This window comes from Manacus vitellinus, unplaced genomic scaffold, assembly GCF_001715985.3.
Source record: "Manacus vitellinus isolate BGI_N305 unplaced genomic scaffold, ASM171598v3 scaffold_5_pilon, whole genome shotgun sequence".
Classification (NCBI taxonomy): Eukaryota; Metazoa; Chordata; class Aves; order Passeriformes; family Pipridae; genus Manacus; species Manacus vitellinus.
In genome coordinates, this window is record NW_021940682.1 from 17,895,911 (window position 1) to 17,913,107 (window position 17,197).

Consider the following 17,197-nt stretch of genomic DNA (forward strand, 5'->3'; position numbering starts at 1 on the left):
TGCCACATTCCTTCCTTCCCTCCCCCAGAGTGCACCTGCACATCAAGAGCAAATCGAAACCAGTCTATTATAAACCATGGTCTCCTTTATTTTGAGGGATCCAAATCAAGAGCAAGGCTGAGACAGCATAACCAACACAAAAACTTGTTTCTCAGCATGATTGCCCCTCTCTGGTGGCCAAGTCCTGGTTAGTACCTTCAGAATCACAAAGCTAGCTGAAAGTAGGGCATGCCCATTAAGCTTCCAATCTTCCTTACACAGCCACGACAGTTTGCACATGTCTTTCTCCTTTGGGTTTTAGCCAGAGTCCAGCCCCTTTGGGCATCATAACACAGCTGAATGGTTTAGCTTCTTTTGTTCCAGCTGAAAAACAACCTAGCCCTCCCCCGCCAGCAACAATACAACTGGAACTGGGATTTGTGTGTCCTCTGAGCAAGGATACAGGCTTTGTGCCTTGCTGAGCTGTCTTTGCAGAGACTGCCAACACTCACAGCTGATTAAGCCTGCAGTGCTGCTTTCTGCTTTTCCTGCTCACAGACAGATGTCAGAAACAAGCTAACTGAAACAGCGCACGCAGCTAGAGCTCTCCACCTAGGAACATTAAAGCAGACTATTAGGGATTAAATAAATCGAGCCAGAGCGGAGTTTAACACATTCTCTCTAGGCTTCATTTCTACCTGGCATGCAATTCTGGGTAAGAAAAACCCAGCATCTCAAGAAACACTGTATTCTGGCAGGTAGCTCAACTTGGTGTACTGGAAGAGCTGTATTTGGAAAGCTTTTGCCACCACCACGTGGCTGAAGCCACGAGTGCAGCACAACAAACTGGGAGTTTGAGCTGCCAGCAAGGTCCAGCCTTGCTGCCAGGGCAAACCAGAGCAAGTGTTCACAGCTTTCAGTGCCCATCCCACATACATAACAAAGAGCATACAACTATTAAATATTACTCATTTTATTAAATTAGAACTCTCAAACACTAGTGACTTGCAGTAAGAATAAGGCATGACTTACTGCTGCTAAGAATCTGTTAGTAAAGAGATTATACACAGCATGTGCCAAACATACAGACGTGTTTTCTATGTGCTGCTGTGGTCCAGTCTGCTGCATCTGAACTCTGCTCAGCCCTGGGGGCTGGGGCTATCCTGGGCTTGACAGGTGGAGTCTTTTTCTTCAAAGATCTAAATGAAAGCTAAAGTGCTAGATTATCTTCTTTAGTCCACTCCTCCTCAGTTAGTATCAGACATGGAAATACTGAGCCCTTTGATGCGCAGATGCTCACACAGCTGGATTATTAACTGCCAAGTGTGGTCTATCTAGAAGCTGCAGGCCAGCCTTCCTTCCTTATTCCTCTCTTGGTGGAGAGACAAAACCTGGTAGCAAGGTTTCACATTAGTCCAAGGTGCTGTATTTCAACTGGAAGGAAGCAGGAGTCTGCTGCCTCTTCCCTAGGACTTTGGAAATAGTAGCCTATTCTTCTGATATTCTCTCAGAAAAACATGTAGCTCCTGGCCACTGGCCAAGTGGATGAAACTCAAATTTGATCATGAAATGGCGTTCAGATGTAACAAAGGATAAGAATCCCCAATTCAAACTGCCCTTCCCACAGCACCTATACGCTATCCACTGAATAGGAATCAAGCTTTTCTTGAGAGATAAGCAACTAGGAACAGTTCTGGATGAGTGGTTGTGACAAGTCAGGCAAAAAGGCTCCCCAATGTGATTCCAACTGCAGCAGCTTGAATGCCTGAAGTGAAAAAAAATCTGACAAATGTGGCTGAATTATCACAACGAGAAGCTAATCATCAGCAGAGTTCCTCATCAGCAAGCTGAAGGATAAGGCAGAAAATCCCGGTACGAGACCAGCACAGATCTGTAACATTCGGAGAAGTCGTTGAGCAGTGGCAACTCGTACGCCTTCCAGCTGGAAACAAAATGGAGAAATTATTTAATCAATAGAAAAGAAGAAAAGCAGTCATAAAAGAAAGGACCAGAGCAGGCAATAAGTGGCTAGCTACAGAAAACCCCAAACAGGCCTATTTACACCCCTAACATCAAGGAAGGTACGGCGTTGCCAGCTGAAAGCCCTGAAGGGCTTGCCAAAGGCACAGGTACCACCTGCTGGTGGGGAAGCGGTCTCTGAGGATGGAACAATGAGTATACAAAAGTGAAGTGTGCTACCGTTGGATGCCAAACTCACCCTCCAGCTTTTCAGACCAAGCAGGTAACTGGAAAGAGTGGCATATCAGACGGCAAAACAGTCAGCGAAGCCACAAAGTCTGGCTAACAGGAAGTATGACATGGGCAAGGAAGTCATTGGCAAATAACAGCTCAGGGGCTCCCAGGAAGAAAAAACGCGGCAAGGAACAAGCATACCAAGGGTTTGCATACCAGGGATGACTTTTTTAGTTTAGGCTTGGCTTCCTGAGTCCTTGAAGTAGCACAGTAAGGAGCAGGTTACTAGAAGGCTCATTTCAAGGACAGACTCCTGTACCTCTAGTGTTTTTGTAAAAACAGTCTGGTCTCTGACACTTACGCAAGACAGTAGAGTATGTACCTGTATTTATTACTAATGTAATGATGTTCCTAAGGATCACAGAGCAGCGGAGTTCAGAAATCCCTCCAGACATCAAATAAGCACCTTACCTCCAGCTCACAGAATAGCACAGGACTGCAGTAGGCTTCTCCCAGTTTACAGACGGCATTCGTCTCAATGCTGCAACAATTCACCCTGCCAACTACAAAGAAGTTTTTCCACATTACAAGCCCCATAATCAGCAATCAGTGAAGAAAAGTACCAGGAAATTCCACAACTAAAAAATGATCCACAGCTAATTTTGAGAGCACCGTGGAAGGTAAGGCAACAGTGAGCAATACAAACAGAATGATAAATGACTTGAACTTGAATTAGCATGAAAGTATTTCATAATACTAACATCAGGAATAGTATTGCCACATTACTGTTAATGTAACATTAACAGTTGGAATAAGGGATCAATGCACCATCAGCACAGGCAGAATCTTCCACTTACTTATCAGAAATCCTGCTGGCACATGTAATATCACAGAGTGGTCTTGTCACCAAAGAAATTCACTTCATCAGGAGAGCCACAGGACAAGACAATGCTAAGACTCCTTTACTACCCCAGAACTAGGCCTCCTGATCCCCAAACTCCAGGGATACAGCACCTCTGTTTCAACACCGAGCAGTACAGTCTGGCCACTCCAGTTCCTCAGAGCTGAAGCAGGGAGGGTACACAGGAAAGCACCCTCTCTCCTTGAGGCAGGGAGATAGAAGGATTAGAGGCACAACAGGGCCAGACAGTACACAGCAGGAATACCAGTCTTGCATTAAAACTATACTTAATAGTTTTGTAGTTCATCCATTTAGATTCACTTTATTATCACAGTATCATATGCTCCTCACTGCTCATTAAGATTATCATTAAGGCAGATCTGCAAGAGCAGATAGAACAGACTTCTGCAGGGCCACAGGAAAAAAAGAATTGATAACACAAATCATATTCAGGGATTAGGGACAGAGAAGAGAGGTCTGACTGGCAGAATCAAAAATGAGGGAGGGAGTGAGCAAGAGAGAAGAGAACAACGTTTTATCTAAGAAAACAATAAAAAAAGGCAGCTGAGTTCAGACATAATTTAAACAAAGTTATTTACAAAGCCATTGGTTTCCTTTGGTTTATTTCAAGTTAAGTCACTGCCCTGTTTTAAGAAAACTAACAGCACGTGGTGCTGCTTGGAGAGAAGGAAGAGGTGCCATACGTACCTCCAGTGACAAGAAAGTACACTTTCCCCAGGAAGAAGGTGGCATCCACATGAGCTAGGGAAGCTTCGACATTCTTCAAGCTGTCAGAAAAGTACAGACAATCCAGTTGGACAGGGAGGTTAAACCAGTGCAGCATAAGGACAACAGGAATAACTTTCAGAAGCACAATTAGAAAACCAGTGATGTTAACATCTGCTGATCTGTGAGCTCGCAGAGCTCTGCTCTATGCTAAAAGCATGACATCAGAGACCTCTGTAATACCCACAGTTGTTGAATAATCCATAACATATCCTTTCTACTCAAGACTCAACAGTTAGTCTTTGTTTGAACAGTGTCCTCCATGACTTGCAGACAGTAAGCGTCCGAATTCATTAACATCCAATGAGATTCAGCACCACTTTGGCTCTTTCAGGAAGAGCTTGCCCACACATTTCTGCAGCACCATCTGTGCAGTAAGTATGCAGCTGGGCCTGTCATTTTTGGTAAATGAGAGCCCAGGATCATCAGTCACAAGTTAAGTAAGTAATAAAATGCTGACTTCTGTGCCTTAGCAAGTCTTTACTTATGGCCTGGGGACACAAATATCATTTCTACAAAGATAAGTACAAGATGACAGAAAAGGGATCAATCCCTGAAGACTTTTCTTTTTTGCCTAGAGACATCAATAGTGCTGATCCCAGGGGACCAGGAGGGTCCCCCTGTGAAAAGGGGACACAGACGCAGCAACTGGCTGGTTAGTAGGTAGCACTGCCCAGTGCACATCAGTCTCTGCATATTACAGAACTTCACAGCACCACCATCATTTCCATCTAATTTTACAGACAGCATCTTTCTAAGGCTCAGTTCATACCATCACATATTCAGATCCAGAAATAAATTCTGCATTCTCTGCTACGGCAACTTAGTGCACAACAGGCATGTTATTGCACAGAACAGTTCAGTCCTAAGCCACTGCTGGAGGGCAGAAAGCCACTGTATACATTACTGAGCTCCTCCACCACAGCAAGTCTTGGGTTTGAAATTCACTATTCAGCAATTCCAAAACAGTAATGTAGATTCAGCCATTAATCCAAAAAAGAATATCGGTTCCCCTCTCATATTTTTGCCCTTCTTTTACCTGTATTTGCTCTTGATGTCAATCATAAACACGATCAGATCTATCCTGGGCCGAAGGTGATCCCTCTCTGAAGGTAAGGGGAGGGATGTAGCAATGTGACTGAAAGATAATAAATTTGCCAGTTTAACCAAATAGGGGCAAGACAGTATCCACTTATGCATAACCACACAACCCTTGAAGTTCACCGTGTAGCAAGTTACCAGGCAGCCTGCTAATTACTAAATACGTGGTAATTGAAGAGACAGTGATTTTTAAGTGGTACTCTCCTATCGTAGGCACACTCATAGTTGCTGACAGCCACAGTGGTAATCACTAGACAAGGCTCGTTATAATGGGAAGCTTATTAGAGCATAACAAGACTCACGGAAACATTTTTGCTGCACAGATCTGTATGGCAAGTCATTTTCTTTAATTGTCACGAAGAGTCCTTTCTAACAAAGTGGACCCCAATGCTTTACTGGTATATTTTGCTGCCAACTTTCATTTAAAATGCATCAGTGCTTTCCTGTCACATTCCAGAGATTCTGCTCATATGTTCACGTGGGAGAGGTTACCTTTCCAGGCACAGAAAAACCTTAAACCAGAAACTTATCACTACTACAGCTTTACAGATGAAGTTATAACTCAGAAAGAGTTGCTATTATACCATTACCCCCCTTTTTAACCCTTTTACTGTGCAGAAGCTACTAGGTTAGTTTAGGTGTCCTCTTACACAATACTACCACTGCTGATACAGCTGTTGAAAGAAATACAGGGTGGGGACTTTTTGTGTCTCTTTCCACTAAAATAACCAAACACCAAACAACCACAAACAACTAACTAACAACAACAAAAAACAAACAAGGAAACCAACCAACCAACCAAAAACCCAACAAAAAAGGTTTCAGCAGTGCATAACTGGACCTTCCACAGGGAAGAACATTATCAGCATCTCATTTTTGGAAGATCACCTTAAAGACAAATTGGACAAACAAAAATCCCAGAAGTTCAGTCACTCTCACAATCCACTTCCTCTCTGGAAGCCAAGAGAGAAACACTGATTCTGATCTTCTTGGGGAATATTACTTCTAGAAATTCAATCTTAAGGTCTTCACAGTTTTCACAGCAGCCACAAACCACAGTACACATTCCCTTCTATTAATCTTATGTAGTTTGTAGTTTTGTCTGCCAGTCTCCAAATAAAGCTGTTTGGTTTCTTACACATAAGGAAGGTACAATTTAACAAAACCATTCTAAAACTGTCAGAAGAGATGAGCAAAGTGAGCTTGAAAGACACACTGCAACACAAACAAGCATATTAATTTAAGGTGAAATTTAGGGAGACACTGTGGTGAAAACATCAGATCTCATTCTCTGGAGGAAAAAAAAAAGGAAACTGAAAAAAAGCACTGCTTTTTTTTTGGAATTCTGCTATATTTAAACCAAAATGACTAGATGATGTCAGCAGCCTCCAGATATGTGCTGCAGAAACCCTTTTTTTCCCCAGCAATAGGAGACACAAAAAAACCCAGCCCTGCAGTTCTTCTCCCAACAGCTGTACCTGGCAGGCAAACTTGCCAGACAAGATACTATATTTCTTTGTAATATGTATAATCCCAAAGTAATACAGTGGGGGGGGGGGAAACCCCAAAGTAATATAGTGGGGGGAAAAAACCCAATACCACTGTAATGGACTTCGCTTTCGTAGTGATATTAACACAGGGACTTATCTTGCTCTGTAGTATAAGCACACGATTCTGTGCCTTTGGGCAGTTACCCAGCTGTAGTACCAGCAGCCATCTAGTTATGGCATTCCACAGCTCAGCAGAGGCTGCAGGTTCCACACAGAAAATGGGGTAATTCATTTGCTATTAGTTGGCACAAACATCCAAGATGCCATAATCAGAGCAGTGCAGTCGCCCTAATTAGCCAGTGGTGCAACTCCACTCAGGTTGTTTTTACTGCATAGCCATAGATTACAGCAGCGAAATAACACAAACACCTTCTGAAGAGCTGACTAAACTCATTTGGTCTTGGCAAGAGAGCTGTCAAGGACATTTTATCATAAAAAGTTAGTTAATCAAGCTTTTAAGACAGCACTTGTCACACAGTTAAAGCTAAAATTTCAAGTGCATCTTAGCTCGAGGAGGAAAAGCACGTGTGTGCACACAACTTAGAAAATGGTTACAATGAGCACCAAAAGCACTGGACATCTTGTTTGGTTTTAAGTACTTGCAAGCATTGTACTTGTCCCATTCTGTCACAGGATGTTCAATTTCTGTATATGCCTTTCTCTCAGGTGGGGAAAAAATAAATATCTGTGTTCCTCTCATACCCTTCCAATTTAGTAATCAAACATCTGTGCAACATCTGAAGGGCAACGGTACGCGCATGGTGAACATGAACGTGGGAAGTGCTCCCACCCCCGTTTCCAAGCATGCCCAAACTGCCTGCCCTGAGGGCAGAAGGGTTTGCCCGCTGCATATATGGCCACATCTGGGCAGCGGTGCTCTCTAGCGTTCGCAAGAGAGAAGTTGCTCTCCGAACCGAGCGCCTTGCAGTTCCGACTACCGCCACGGGGGCGGAACCTGCATTTTTAACCAATTTCTGTGCGTGCATTCCTGAAGCAGAAGCCTTCCATGAATTCGGGTGGTTTGGGCCCCGAATGAGCCCGGGGCTGCAGGCGGCGAGTCCCTCTCCCCACCACTCACATGCTGATTTTGAAGTCCCTCTTCTCCTGGAGGATCGCCTCCGCCAGCTTCTGCTGGAGCTCCTCGTCCGAGCCCACCAGCTGCGGGCACAGATGGAGAGCGGTCAGGGACGGACCCCCGGCCCGGCGCCGCGGGGGCGGGGCCACCGGGGGGACATTTGCATATCGCAGCGGGGCAGCCAATCCCCGCGGAGGGGCGAGCCCGGCGCGCTGAGGCGCGGCCCGAGCCAGCGGAGCGCATGGAACGGGCGGCTCGGAGCGCAGGGCCTGGCCCGGGAAGGGGAAGAGGGGCGGGCTGCGGCGCGGCGCGCCGCGACCTACCAGAGGGCGGCGGAGTTGAGCCCCGGAGCTTGTCGAACGGCCGCAGCACCGCCATTCCGCCGCAGACAGCACCGCCCGCCCCGCCGGAATTCAAACGGCGGCCGCGCGCCGCGTCGCCTTGACGTAGGGCGGGGGCGGGAGGGCGGAGCTAAACGACGCGCTTGCGCGCTGGTGCCGGCGGGCAGGAGGCGGCGGCAGGGGGCGCTGCGGGGCTGGCCGGGAACCCACCCAGGGAATATCCTGCTGGATAGGGAGCCAGAGGGATCAGCTAGTCCAGCTCATGGCACTGCGCGGGACGGCCCGCAGAGTCACACCATGTGCCCAACAGCATTCTCCAAACGCTTCTTGAACTCTGCCAGGCTTGGTGCTGTGACCGCCTCCCTGCAGAGTCTGGTCCTGAGGAACCTTTTTCTAATAGCCGACCTAAACGTCTGCCAGCACACCTTAAGGCCATTCCCGCGGGTCCTATCGCTGATCGTCAGAGAGAGGAGATCAGTGCCTGCCGCTCCACTTCTCCTCATGGGGAAGTCGTAGACTGCAGGCGCAGCGCAGGCCCCGCCGAGCACTCGGATACCACACACTGGGACTGACCACCAGAGATGGCTAATCACGGTAAAACTCTGCAAAGCAGCGGTATTTCTGTGGCATCCAGGTGTCCCAAGGGTCAGTCATGCCTGAGGCACCCATGGGTGATGCCAGGCAATGCTGGAGAGATGTTGAGGATTAGGATGGTGGCCTCACCTCGGCTGTCCAGGGGCATCATGGACAGCCTAAGCTTCTGAGGAGCAAAGCCCTTATTTTCAGGGCTGGCCTGTCCCCTGGTCCTTGCCATGAGCAGATGTCCATTTGTTTGGTCAAGGCTGAACAATATCAAAAGCTTCAGTAAGATTCAACTGCCTCCTTACATTACAGTGAACTAATACATAGAATCATAGAACTGTTAAATCAAAAGGACCTCTAAGATCATCGAGTCCAAACAATGAACCAGCACTGCCATGTTCAAAACTAAACCGTGTCCCCAAGTGCCACATCTACACCTTTTCAAACACTTTTGGGATGATGACTCCACCAGTTCCTTGGGCAGCCTGTTCCAATCCCAGACCACCCTTTTTAGTGAAGAACTGCTTCCTGATGTCCATTGTAAACCTCTACTCTTGCAACTTGAGGCTATTTCCTCTCATCCTGCTGCTTGTTATTTGGGAGACCACCCCTCACCTCACTACAACCTTCTTTCAGGTAGTTGTAGAGAGCAATAAGGTCTCCCCTGAGCCTCCTTTTCTCCAGGCTAAACACCCCCAGTTCTCTCAGCCTCTCCTCATAGGACTTGTACTCCAGACCCTTCATCAGGTTCGTTGCCCTTTTCTGGACATGCTCCAGCACCTCAACATCCTTCTTGTAGTGAGGGGCCTAGAACTGAACACAGGATTTGAGGTATGGCCTCACCAGTGCCAGGTATGAGGGAAGAATGTTAACAAAGTTAATACACTCATCCTATAAAGACTGCTTGAAGGAAGGGAATTTCCCTAACACTGTATGGCAGCAGCACCTGGATTTGCTCACTGAATTGTTCTGCGCAAGGTTTTCTGGCAGCTCCAGCAGCATCAGCCTCCATCCTGCCCCTTCCTGGGCACCTTCTCCGTCTCCTCCCTGGCTGGTCGGCCTCTGCCCAGCCCCATGCTCCCCTACCAGTGATACAGGCGAAGGAGCCCATGCAGAAGCACTGCAGTTATAGAGGCTGAGCTTTTCTCACTCCAAGGTCAGAGCAGGAGGATGATGTGCACTGATGTAAAGCCCTCAGTGGTCCAATGTACCTCGGTGGCCTGTGGTCCACCTTGCTGCATCTCCTGTTCTTTGCCTCATCCCTGTGTTTGGCTACAAATTCTCAGTGTGAGAAAGGGGGTCCAGGACCCCTTCAGCTGCCTGCTGGTGCTGGCTCTCCCTGCCCCTTACACCAGGACACCTCCAAATGGCAGGAGACATGCTGGAGAGGGAAGAAGGCTGCAGGAGAATGAAGACATATCTCCCCTTCTGCAGCAAGCTGAAGGGAGATGAAGGGGAGGGGGTGGGTTAATGTAAGCTGACATCACATGACTGCCGTGGCTTTTTTGATCTTGACAAAAGCAGACGGTTTCATTCGTTGCCAGCATGAGACAAATTACAGGTGAAGCAGAAGAGATTATAGGATATTTCTGGCTGTTTTTGAGTTTGGCAGGGGGAAGGGAGGATAAATCCAGGGTAGACGTGTCCTAAAGATGGGAGGCAAGCAGATGCGATAAATAACAAGAGCCAGTTCCCAGGCTGGGGGGATGTAGAGCACAAAGGGGACAATGTTCCTTTCCGGCTGCTGAGAATGTGGAAAGATCTGGCACCCACCTAAAACATGTTTGTCCTCTTTCTGCCTCCTGCTACTCCCTGTTGCCTGCTCTCTGGCCACACAGAAGGACCTGGGTGGCTTCAGTGTCTGGTTGGGGACGTGCTCACTGTCCACTGTCGCTGCAGGCTTCCTCCTTCTCACAACACCCGTGTCTGTGGAGATTTAGTGGGTCCAGATGAGCTCTCACTGATCCCACAATTATTCCTTGTCCCCAGCAGGTTTCTTGGCTGCTCCTTGGCAGACTTACCTCTGCAGAGATGACATCCACTTTCCCATGGAAACACAGAGATTCATCCTGCTCACTCCTCTGTGTGCATCTTCACTGTGCCCATTTGCCAGGGGGATGCCTTCCCCCTCAGCCCCTTACCAACAAAAGATCCTTGAGTACACAGACCACCTCAGATGACTTGGAGCAGGGCAGTGGAAATGCTGATGGTCCCTGCCTCAAAGTCTAGGCTTTGGCAGAGCCAGTTTCCTCCTGGGATGCAAAGCCATTGCCTAACAGCTGGCACAGTGAGCTAAGCCAGGCAGATTCGCTTTGCTTTCCTCTGTCTTTGAAATGCAGCCAGGGATGCTCCACAGCAAGGCCTGCAGTGCAAGCTCAGCTCAGTGGGGAACCAGAGAGGAGAACAGGAGTCATCATCCTGCACCTTTGTTGGCTATTTACACATGGGCCGAGAGGTGTAAAACAGATCTAATGTCAAAGAGTAGCATTTAAAAACTGTTTTCATGGTAGAGGATGGTGTGAGGAGGTGGAGACTCAGGGTGGCAATGTGCCTGGATGAGACACAGTTGGTGTTGGAGGCTGGAGTGTATTTACATATTACTGTGTGACTGTGTCAGGCTGTTTCACTTCTCACCACCCCATTTCCAGTTTGCAAAGTGGGACTAATGAGTCTATCTCTGCTTCTGAGTGATGCAGGAGAGATAAGACAGAGGTGTCTGTGCACTGGCCGCCAGTGAAAGCAGAAGGACAAGACCAAGGCAGGACATGGAAATGGAGAGCTCCTGATTTTACTTTGCGGGCTGATTTTGCTTTGGTAGCACAAAACCATTCCAAAAATAGGTAGAAGTGTATTGTACATGAAGATGCTGTCTTGCTGCCAACAAAGGCAATTAACGTCAGTGAGACTTGACCTGGCCATCACCAGTGCTCCCTGGGAGCAGGTTGCTCCTGGGGCAGTTGCTCCTGCAGCAGGACAGCACCAGCCACTACATAAAATACTATACAGCACACCTTGACCTTGTGTATCCATGACCAGTTTGCTGTATGCCTCATCCAGTGGCTGCATCTCAGGATATCTCTCTTGGTTCTCCCTGAGCAGCCAGAGGAACGAAGGAGACAGGCTTTGGAGATGGTCTAGAGAAGAGCACTGCCCCAGCATGGTCCCAGTTATCTCAGCACCTGCTCCCAGACCTCCTGACAGTGGTGGCTTCATTCCAACCCCATTCAGCACAAGTTCTTGAGATGTAGCCTGGCCATGCATCACTGGCTCCAGGCTGACCTCTCTCAGTCCTTTCTGGGAAGCCTACAGGATACAAACTCATGTGTATTTGACTGGATTTGTTCTCTCACTAATAGACAAAGATTATATCATTTGCAGCAAGTGCAAATTATTAGAGAAACTAATGGCATTTCCACATATGTTGCTGGCAACTTCAGCTTCCTTTGGCAAAGACTCTTCCCAGGTATTGTTAGACCCAAAGCAAGTAATATTTTTCCATTCTGCTCTTTAACTTAACTTGCCATACACATTTCTTTAGCTTTTTGATCAACTCAGTTAAACTTCTCTTGTGGGTTTCCTTTTTTGAAGCTGCAGTAGCACCCAGAAGGGGGATTACTCTGCTTTCCCACCAGAGTATCCTTGTCTGATGCTCTGCCATGCATCCAGTGTGCCTTCTGCATCCTGCAGCAGCTCCCTCACCTCCAGCTGCTGAGCAGGGAAGCATTTCTGTGAGTCTTGCTGGAGTTTTGTCTTCTACTGTGGACCTTGGGAGAGGCAAGTTTAATAAACTCAATCTTCTCCCCTGGGAGAAGTACCTACCTTGGGAAAGTAATATTTGGGAAATTGGTGTTACCTTAGACAGGCATCAACCTGTGTTTGATCATCTCAGAAAATGCTGATAAAAGCATAAAGGACACTAAAGAACAGTGAAGAAACTTGTTAGGAAAGACTAGAATAACACTTAACCACACTTAACACTTAAATGTGTGCCTGGAGTTGCCCAACAGTCTCCTCTTTCTCCAGGCAGGGCTTTTGTCTGAGAAGGGTTTCATGATTTCTACTCTGGCTGCGTGGCCCTCTCAACCCCAACCCCATACTCACCTTCATCATGCAGGTGAATTTGTGGCTGCCCAGAGATATGGAGGGTAGTCATAAGTTCAGTGGCAAGCAAATGTTCTGGGGCAAATGGCTTTGAGGGGCTCATGTGTCCAAAGCCACTCAGGGGCCTCCTCCAAGGCAGGCAGAGGGGACTGAAAGCTTCCCAGGCACTGGGCAGAATGATATGCACATGCTTATGCCTGGAAGATCTGAGTGGCACACAGCAGCATTATCCAGGTGAAAGCTGAAGTGCAGCTGAAGCGTTTCCATGCAGCTTGAGCTGTACTGGCACGTCGATGACTGGAGCTGTCTCGCCACTACAGCTCCTGTTGGAAACCAAGGGATGCGACAGCACCTGAGAGCCCTGTCACAAGCGGCAAGCAGCTGTGGTGGAGGCACGGGGTCTGCAAGTGTGTCCCAGCTCTGGCAGCACAAAGCCCAGTGCTTATTTATTCCTGCCTCCAAAGGTTTTTCAGACTCATCTGGGGGGGTTTCTGCTTGAAGCAAGAGAGGCTGCCATGTCACGACTTGTGCAAGCCCACCGCTGTGGTGGTGATTGCAGAAAGAGGTGATCCCCCCTCCTTGTTGTGCTCTCTGAGTGCATTTGTGGCAGGGAAGTGAGCTAGGGGAATAAATGACCCTGTGAGTCAGAACTCTTGCTGTTCTGGCGCTTTGGCTGCATGACCAGCATGCTAGTATTAAGCCTGAGCTTAAACCCAGGGAGAAGTTGCAAACTGATGGACACACTGGCTCTGGTGTCCCCCTGGGGTGACCTAGGATAGGGAGCTGGGACAGTTGGCTGGGGATGTTGCGGGGATCTTACACATTTTGGCTCAGTGTCCATGAGGATGCCTGGCCCAGCAGGCTCTACTGGTGGCCTGTGTCTTTGGCCACTGACTGGTTACCTGGAGAAATGAATAATCTACCTTGTGCCAGCCACCTCTGATGTCCCTCTATTTCTTTGCATATGTGGAAAGGGGTTTTCTTTCTGACCTCTCAAGTGGACTGCGTGTTTGCCTACCCTTAGCATTTGCTCTGGGGGCAAAATAAACAATATCCTTTCAGTGTTATTTCTTAAAAATCTATTTCTCTAAACCACATGTTTCTCTCCCAGTACAGTCAAAACTGTGAGGCTTATGTTTTCCTCCCCCTGCAGTGGGATTAGTGAAGCAATTACTGTGCTGATGGTGAAGGTGGGTATCATGTCTGAGTTTCAATGAGGTTAAAATTAAGGCACAATTGCAGGCTCCACTTTGGAGGTACATGGCAATCATCTGGAGTGCCCACCTTGCTGGAGTGAATGAGGAAGCAGCTAGCTAAACCTATAGGTACGGAGGGATTGCAGACCTATACTCAATGTTTCTAACTATTATGAAGTTATGTCAGGAAGATGTGGGGCTCAGGAGGAAAAAAGGAGGATGAAGAGGAAATCATGGAGCATGCCAGCCAGCTCCCACGGCTCTCAGCACAGCCCTGTCTCTGCACTGATGGATGACCAGGAGACAGACCCTTAGGGTGCATTACTCTTGGAGCCAGCAAGTGCACATGGGCTCTGTCACCATCCATAGGTTTGCCCGGGGAGGGGACGAAGCCATTTGTGCCTGAAATACAACCTAGTGGGAAGCCAAACCTCCTATCTCACAGCTCCTGGGGCGTAGCAGTGTAGTTGGCACAAACCTGGGGCCCAGTTTGGTGGATACTATTAACCCTTCAGGCCTTTACAACCACTCCCTGTGGCACATCTGCAGGGCTTTAGTTGTCAGAGACTAAATGGGCAAGGCTGGAGAGCACAGACAGGACACCAGGTAACTCTCAGGGCTTGAGACAGTTAGTTTTGATTTTGTTAAGACAAATTCATTAAACAGTTTATGGGTCATGGTGAAAATTTCCATGTGTACACAAAAAATCCCCCACAACCTACCCAACCCACAACAATATCAAAAAAACAAAGTAGTTTCCTCGTTCCTATTTCTGGGCTGCTAAAAAGCTGAAAATGTTTTAACAAAACCTTTCCTGTCAGCAGCAGCAATGACAGAATGAGGTGTGGATTCAGGAAACAAGGTATTTCACTGAAAGCAAAAATAATGGTTCAGATAGCAATGTTCTTCTGGGTTTTGATGTAGGATACTTTTGGTCAAAGTGTTGATTATTTTATTTTTACATGAAACCCCTAACGGGAGTACTAACCTTCCTACCCCTTCTACCCTCTCTCTCTGCTTTCATCCTGCTGCTGACAAACCACCAGCCCCCAGATCCTGGGCTGGACACACTGGTAAATCCGTGGAGCCTTAACATCCCATCCATCTAAATCAGCCCGAGCTCACGCACGTCTGCCCAGGCATTTCTCCTCCTCCAGGGCTGCAGCCCGGGCTGCGGATGATGCGGGAGGAGGGAGAGCATCCCGCGGTCACCTCCCCCGTGGCTCTGGCCCGGGTACCATGTGCGGGTGAGCTGGGGAGGCTGGTTGCCATAGCGACCGCTGCTAAAATGCTCCCCCTCCTCGCGCCGAGATGCAGTTGGTTGCAGACGGTCCCTCCTTGTGTGTAAGGGGGAGGCCGGCGATGAAGTACCCTGGGGAGGCTGGAGCGGGGCTGCCGCTGCCGAGGAGGCGGTGGGGGAAGCCCCTGGGAGCCCCAGTGGGCAATGAGGCTGCAGTGTTGGCTCCGTGTCCTCCCCACCGCTCGCCACGGCTGCTCCCGCTATCCCTCCCTCCCTGCCTGCCTCCCGCCCATCCGCGCCTGTCGCCTCCCGCTGTCGCCCAGCTCTCCCGGAGCCGGGTCCCTTCTCCCTGGCATTACCTGGCCGGGAAAGGAGCCTGACTCATCCCGGCCGGGCCCCTGCACATGCCAGAGGGAGCAGCCCCATCTTGTTGCCCTACGCCCGTGGAAGGAGGTAGGTGGCAGGTGGCAGGAAGTAGGTGGCAGGTGGCAGGGCAGGTAGCGGGTGGTTGTCGGGAATGTGGTGCACGGGAGCAATGTCATCTCTGGGTCCCCAGTCATCAGCAGCTCCTTGCTTCAAGCTGCAACCTGCCCAGTCCTGAGGTCGGGGTGAGCACAGGGCTGGTAACACTGCAGCCTGGGTTGTGCTCCAGTCATGCAGATGGGAGGGTTTTGTACCCAAAGTCACCTGTGTCTTGGCACCCTGCTCCCAGCCTCTCCCAAGTTTCTGCCCTGCCATTTGCAGTGTGCCCCCCAGGGCTCCCATCACAAGTGTACCCATGGCACCTTGAGGGGAGCGGAGGCGGCATGGGGGATCCAGGGGTGACATTGAAGGCGAGCAGTGGAGTGTAACGTGGATTTATAAAGGGTCAGTCATCTTACTGACATGAGACACTCTTTCAGATGAAAGACCAAAGACTCTTTTGTGACTTTCAGGGGATGTGGATGCCCTACTGCAAAATGGGATGGTGAGATCAGCATCAGGATGCTGAGGTCCAGCAAGGGTTAAGGCACATTTAGTATCTGCAGAACTGCTCCAAAAAGCTGATGTCTTTGAATGGAACTCTCTCTTTTTAGCGTTTGCTGGCAAAATCTGCTCACCTACCTGACAAAAGCAAGTTGCTTCACCAGGCCAGCCCCGCAGAGGCTGGGGGGGTGCTCTGACACCTTGTCCAGAACTCAGCTTGGCCATGGCGAGGACCCTTTTTTGTGGGAGCAGGGATGGGTGAGCAGTGTGAGGCTGCAGCACGAGGTGAGGGCTGCATAGCAAGTAGACTGAAGAATAGGTTGCTGGCGAGGAGCTGGGAAATGCTGGCTCTGCTAGTAATGGAGGGAGGATGAATTGGGAAGTCTGTAGGGCTGCTTTTTATTCTGGTGTTTTTTTGGATGGCAGCTTCGCTCCCATGTTTTGAAAGCAGACGATCAGGGAAGGAAATGAGGCTATTGGCTTTCCAACCGACACCCCAGGGGTTCCAGCTGGAGATGGGTATCAACAGCTGAGGCACCTCTGGAGAAGGGGTTTGCAGCAGCCTTGGCCCCCTGGGCTGTTTGCAGCAGCAGCTGGGGATGCAGAGGGTGTGAGGGAGCTACTTCTGTAGAGCACTTAGGAAAGCCATGCTGAGGGGCTTCTGGCCAAACACGGAGCTCAGACCTGGCTCCTTTTGAGGAATTCCCTCCCTCATCCCTTAGGATGAGTTGAGTGAGGGGAGTCCCACAGCTCCCCACAACATGTCTGTGATGTTATTGCAAGCTGTGGTGGGAGCTTTCCTCACTGGTTACTTACCTGAGGAAGGCAGAGGCAGCCATGAAGAAGCAGGAGCAGCACTCACACTGCCTCTTTGCTCTGTTCAAATGGTGGCCAGTGCTGAGCCTTCTACTCCTGTTGCACTTGATCAGGTGGAGCAAGGGCCTGTAAAAAGGGAAATGTGAATCACTGAGAGGGAGATAGAAGAAGTCTTCCAGAACTTTAGTTCTGGATAGTTCTGTTAATGGCAGCACCACGTGTAGCAAAACTGAGGACTGCTGAAAATCAAAGAACAGAGGAGGAGGCAAAATCCATTGAGGTCCTCCCTGTCATGCAAGGAGAACAAATAAATATCAACATCCATGCCAATCAGTGGGAGTAAATCAGGCATTTTCTCCAGTGTTGGTAG

At 48.9% G+C, this 17,197-nt stretch overlaps 1 protein-coding gene across 1 annotated transcript; it reads right to left on the bottom strand.

Moving 5' to 3' along the window:
- Positions 1-8,668, bottom strand: CENPM (centromere protein M). The gene is made up of 6 exons (XM_029963423.1): positions 8,650-8,668; positions 7,589-7,904; positions 4,899-4,997; positions 3,782-3,861; positions 2,644-2,735; positions 1-1,921 (listed from the first exon to the last, which is right to left on the bottom strand). The coding sequence occupies exons 1-6, from the start codon at positions 8,666-8,668 to the stop codon at positions 1,796-1,798; spliced, it is 732 nt and encodes a 243-aa protein (XP_029819283.1). The 3' UTR covers positions 1-1,795.
- Between the last annotated feature and the right edge of the window lie 8,529 nt (positions 8,669-17,197).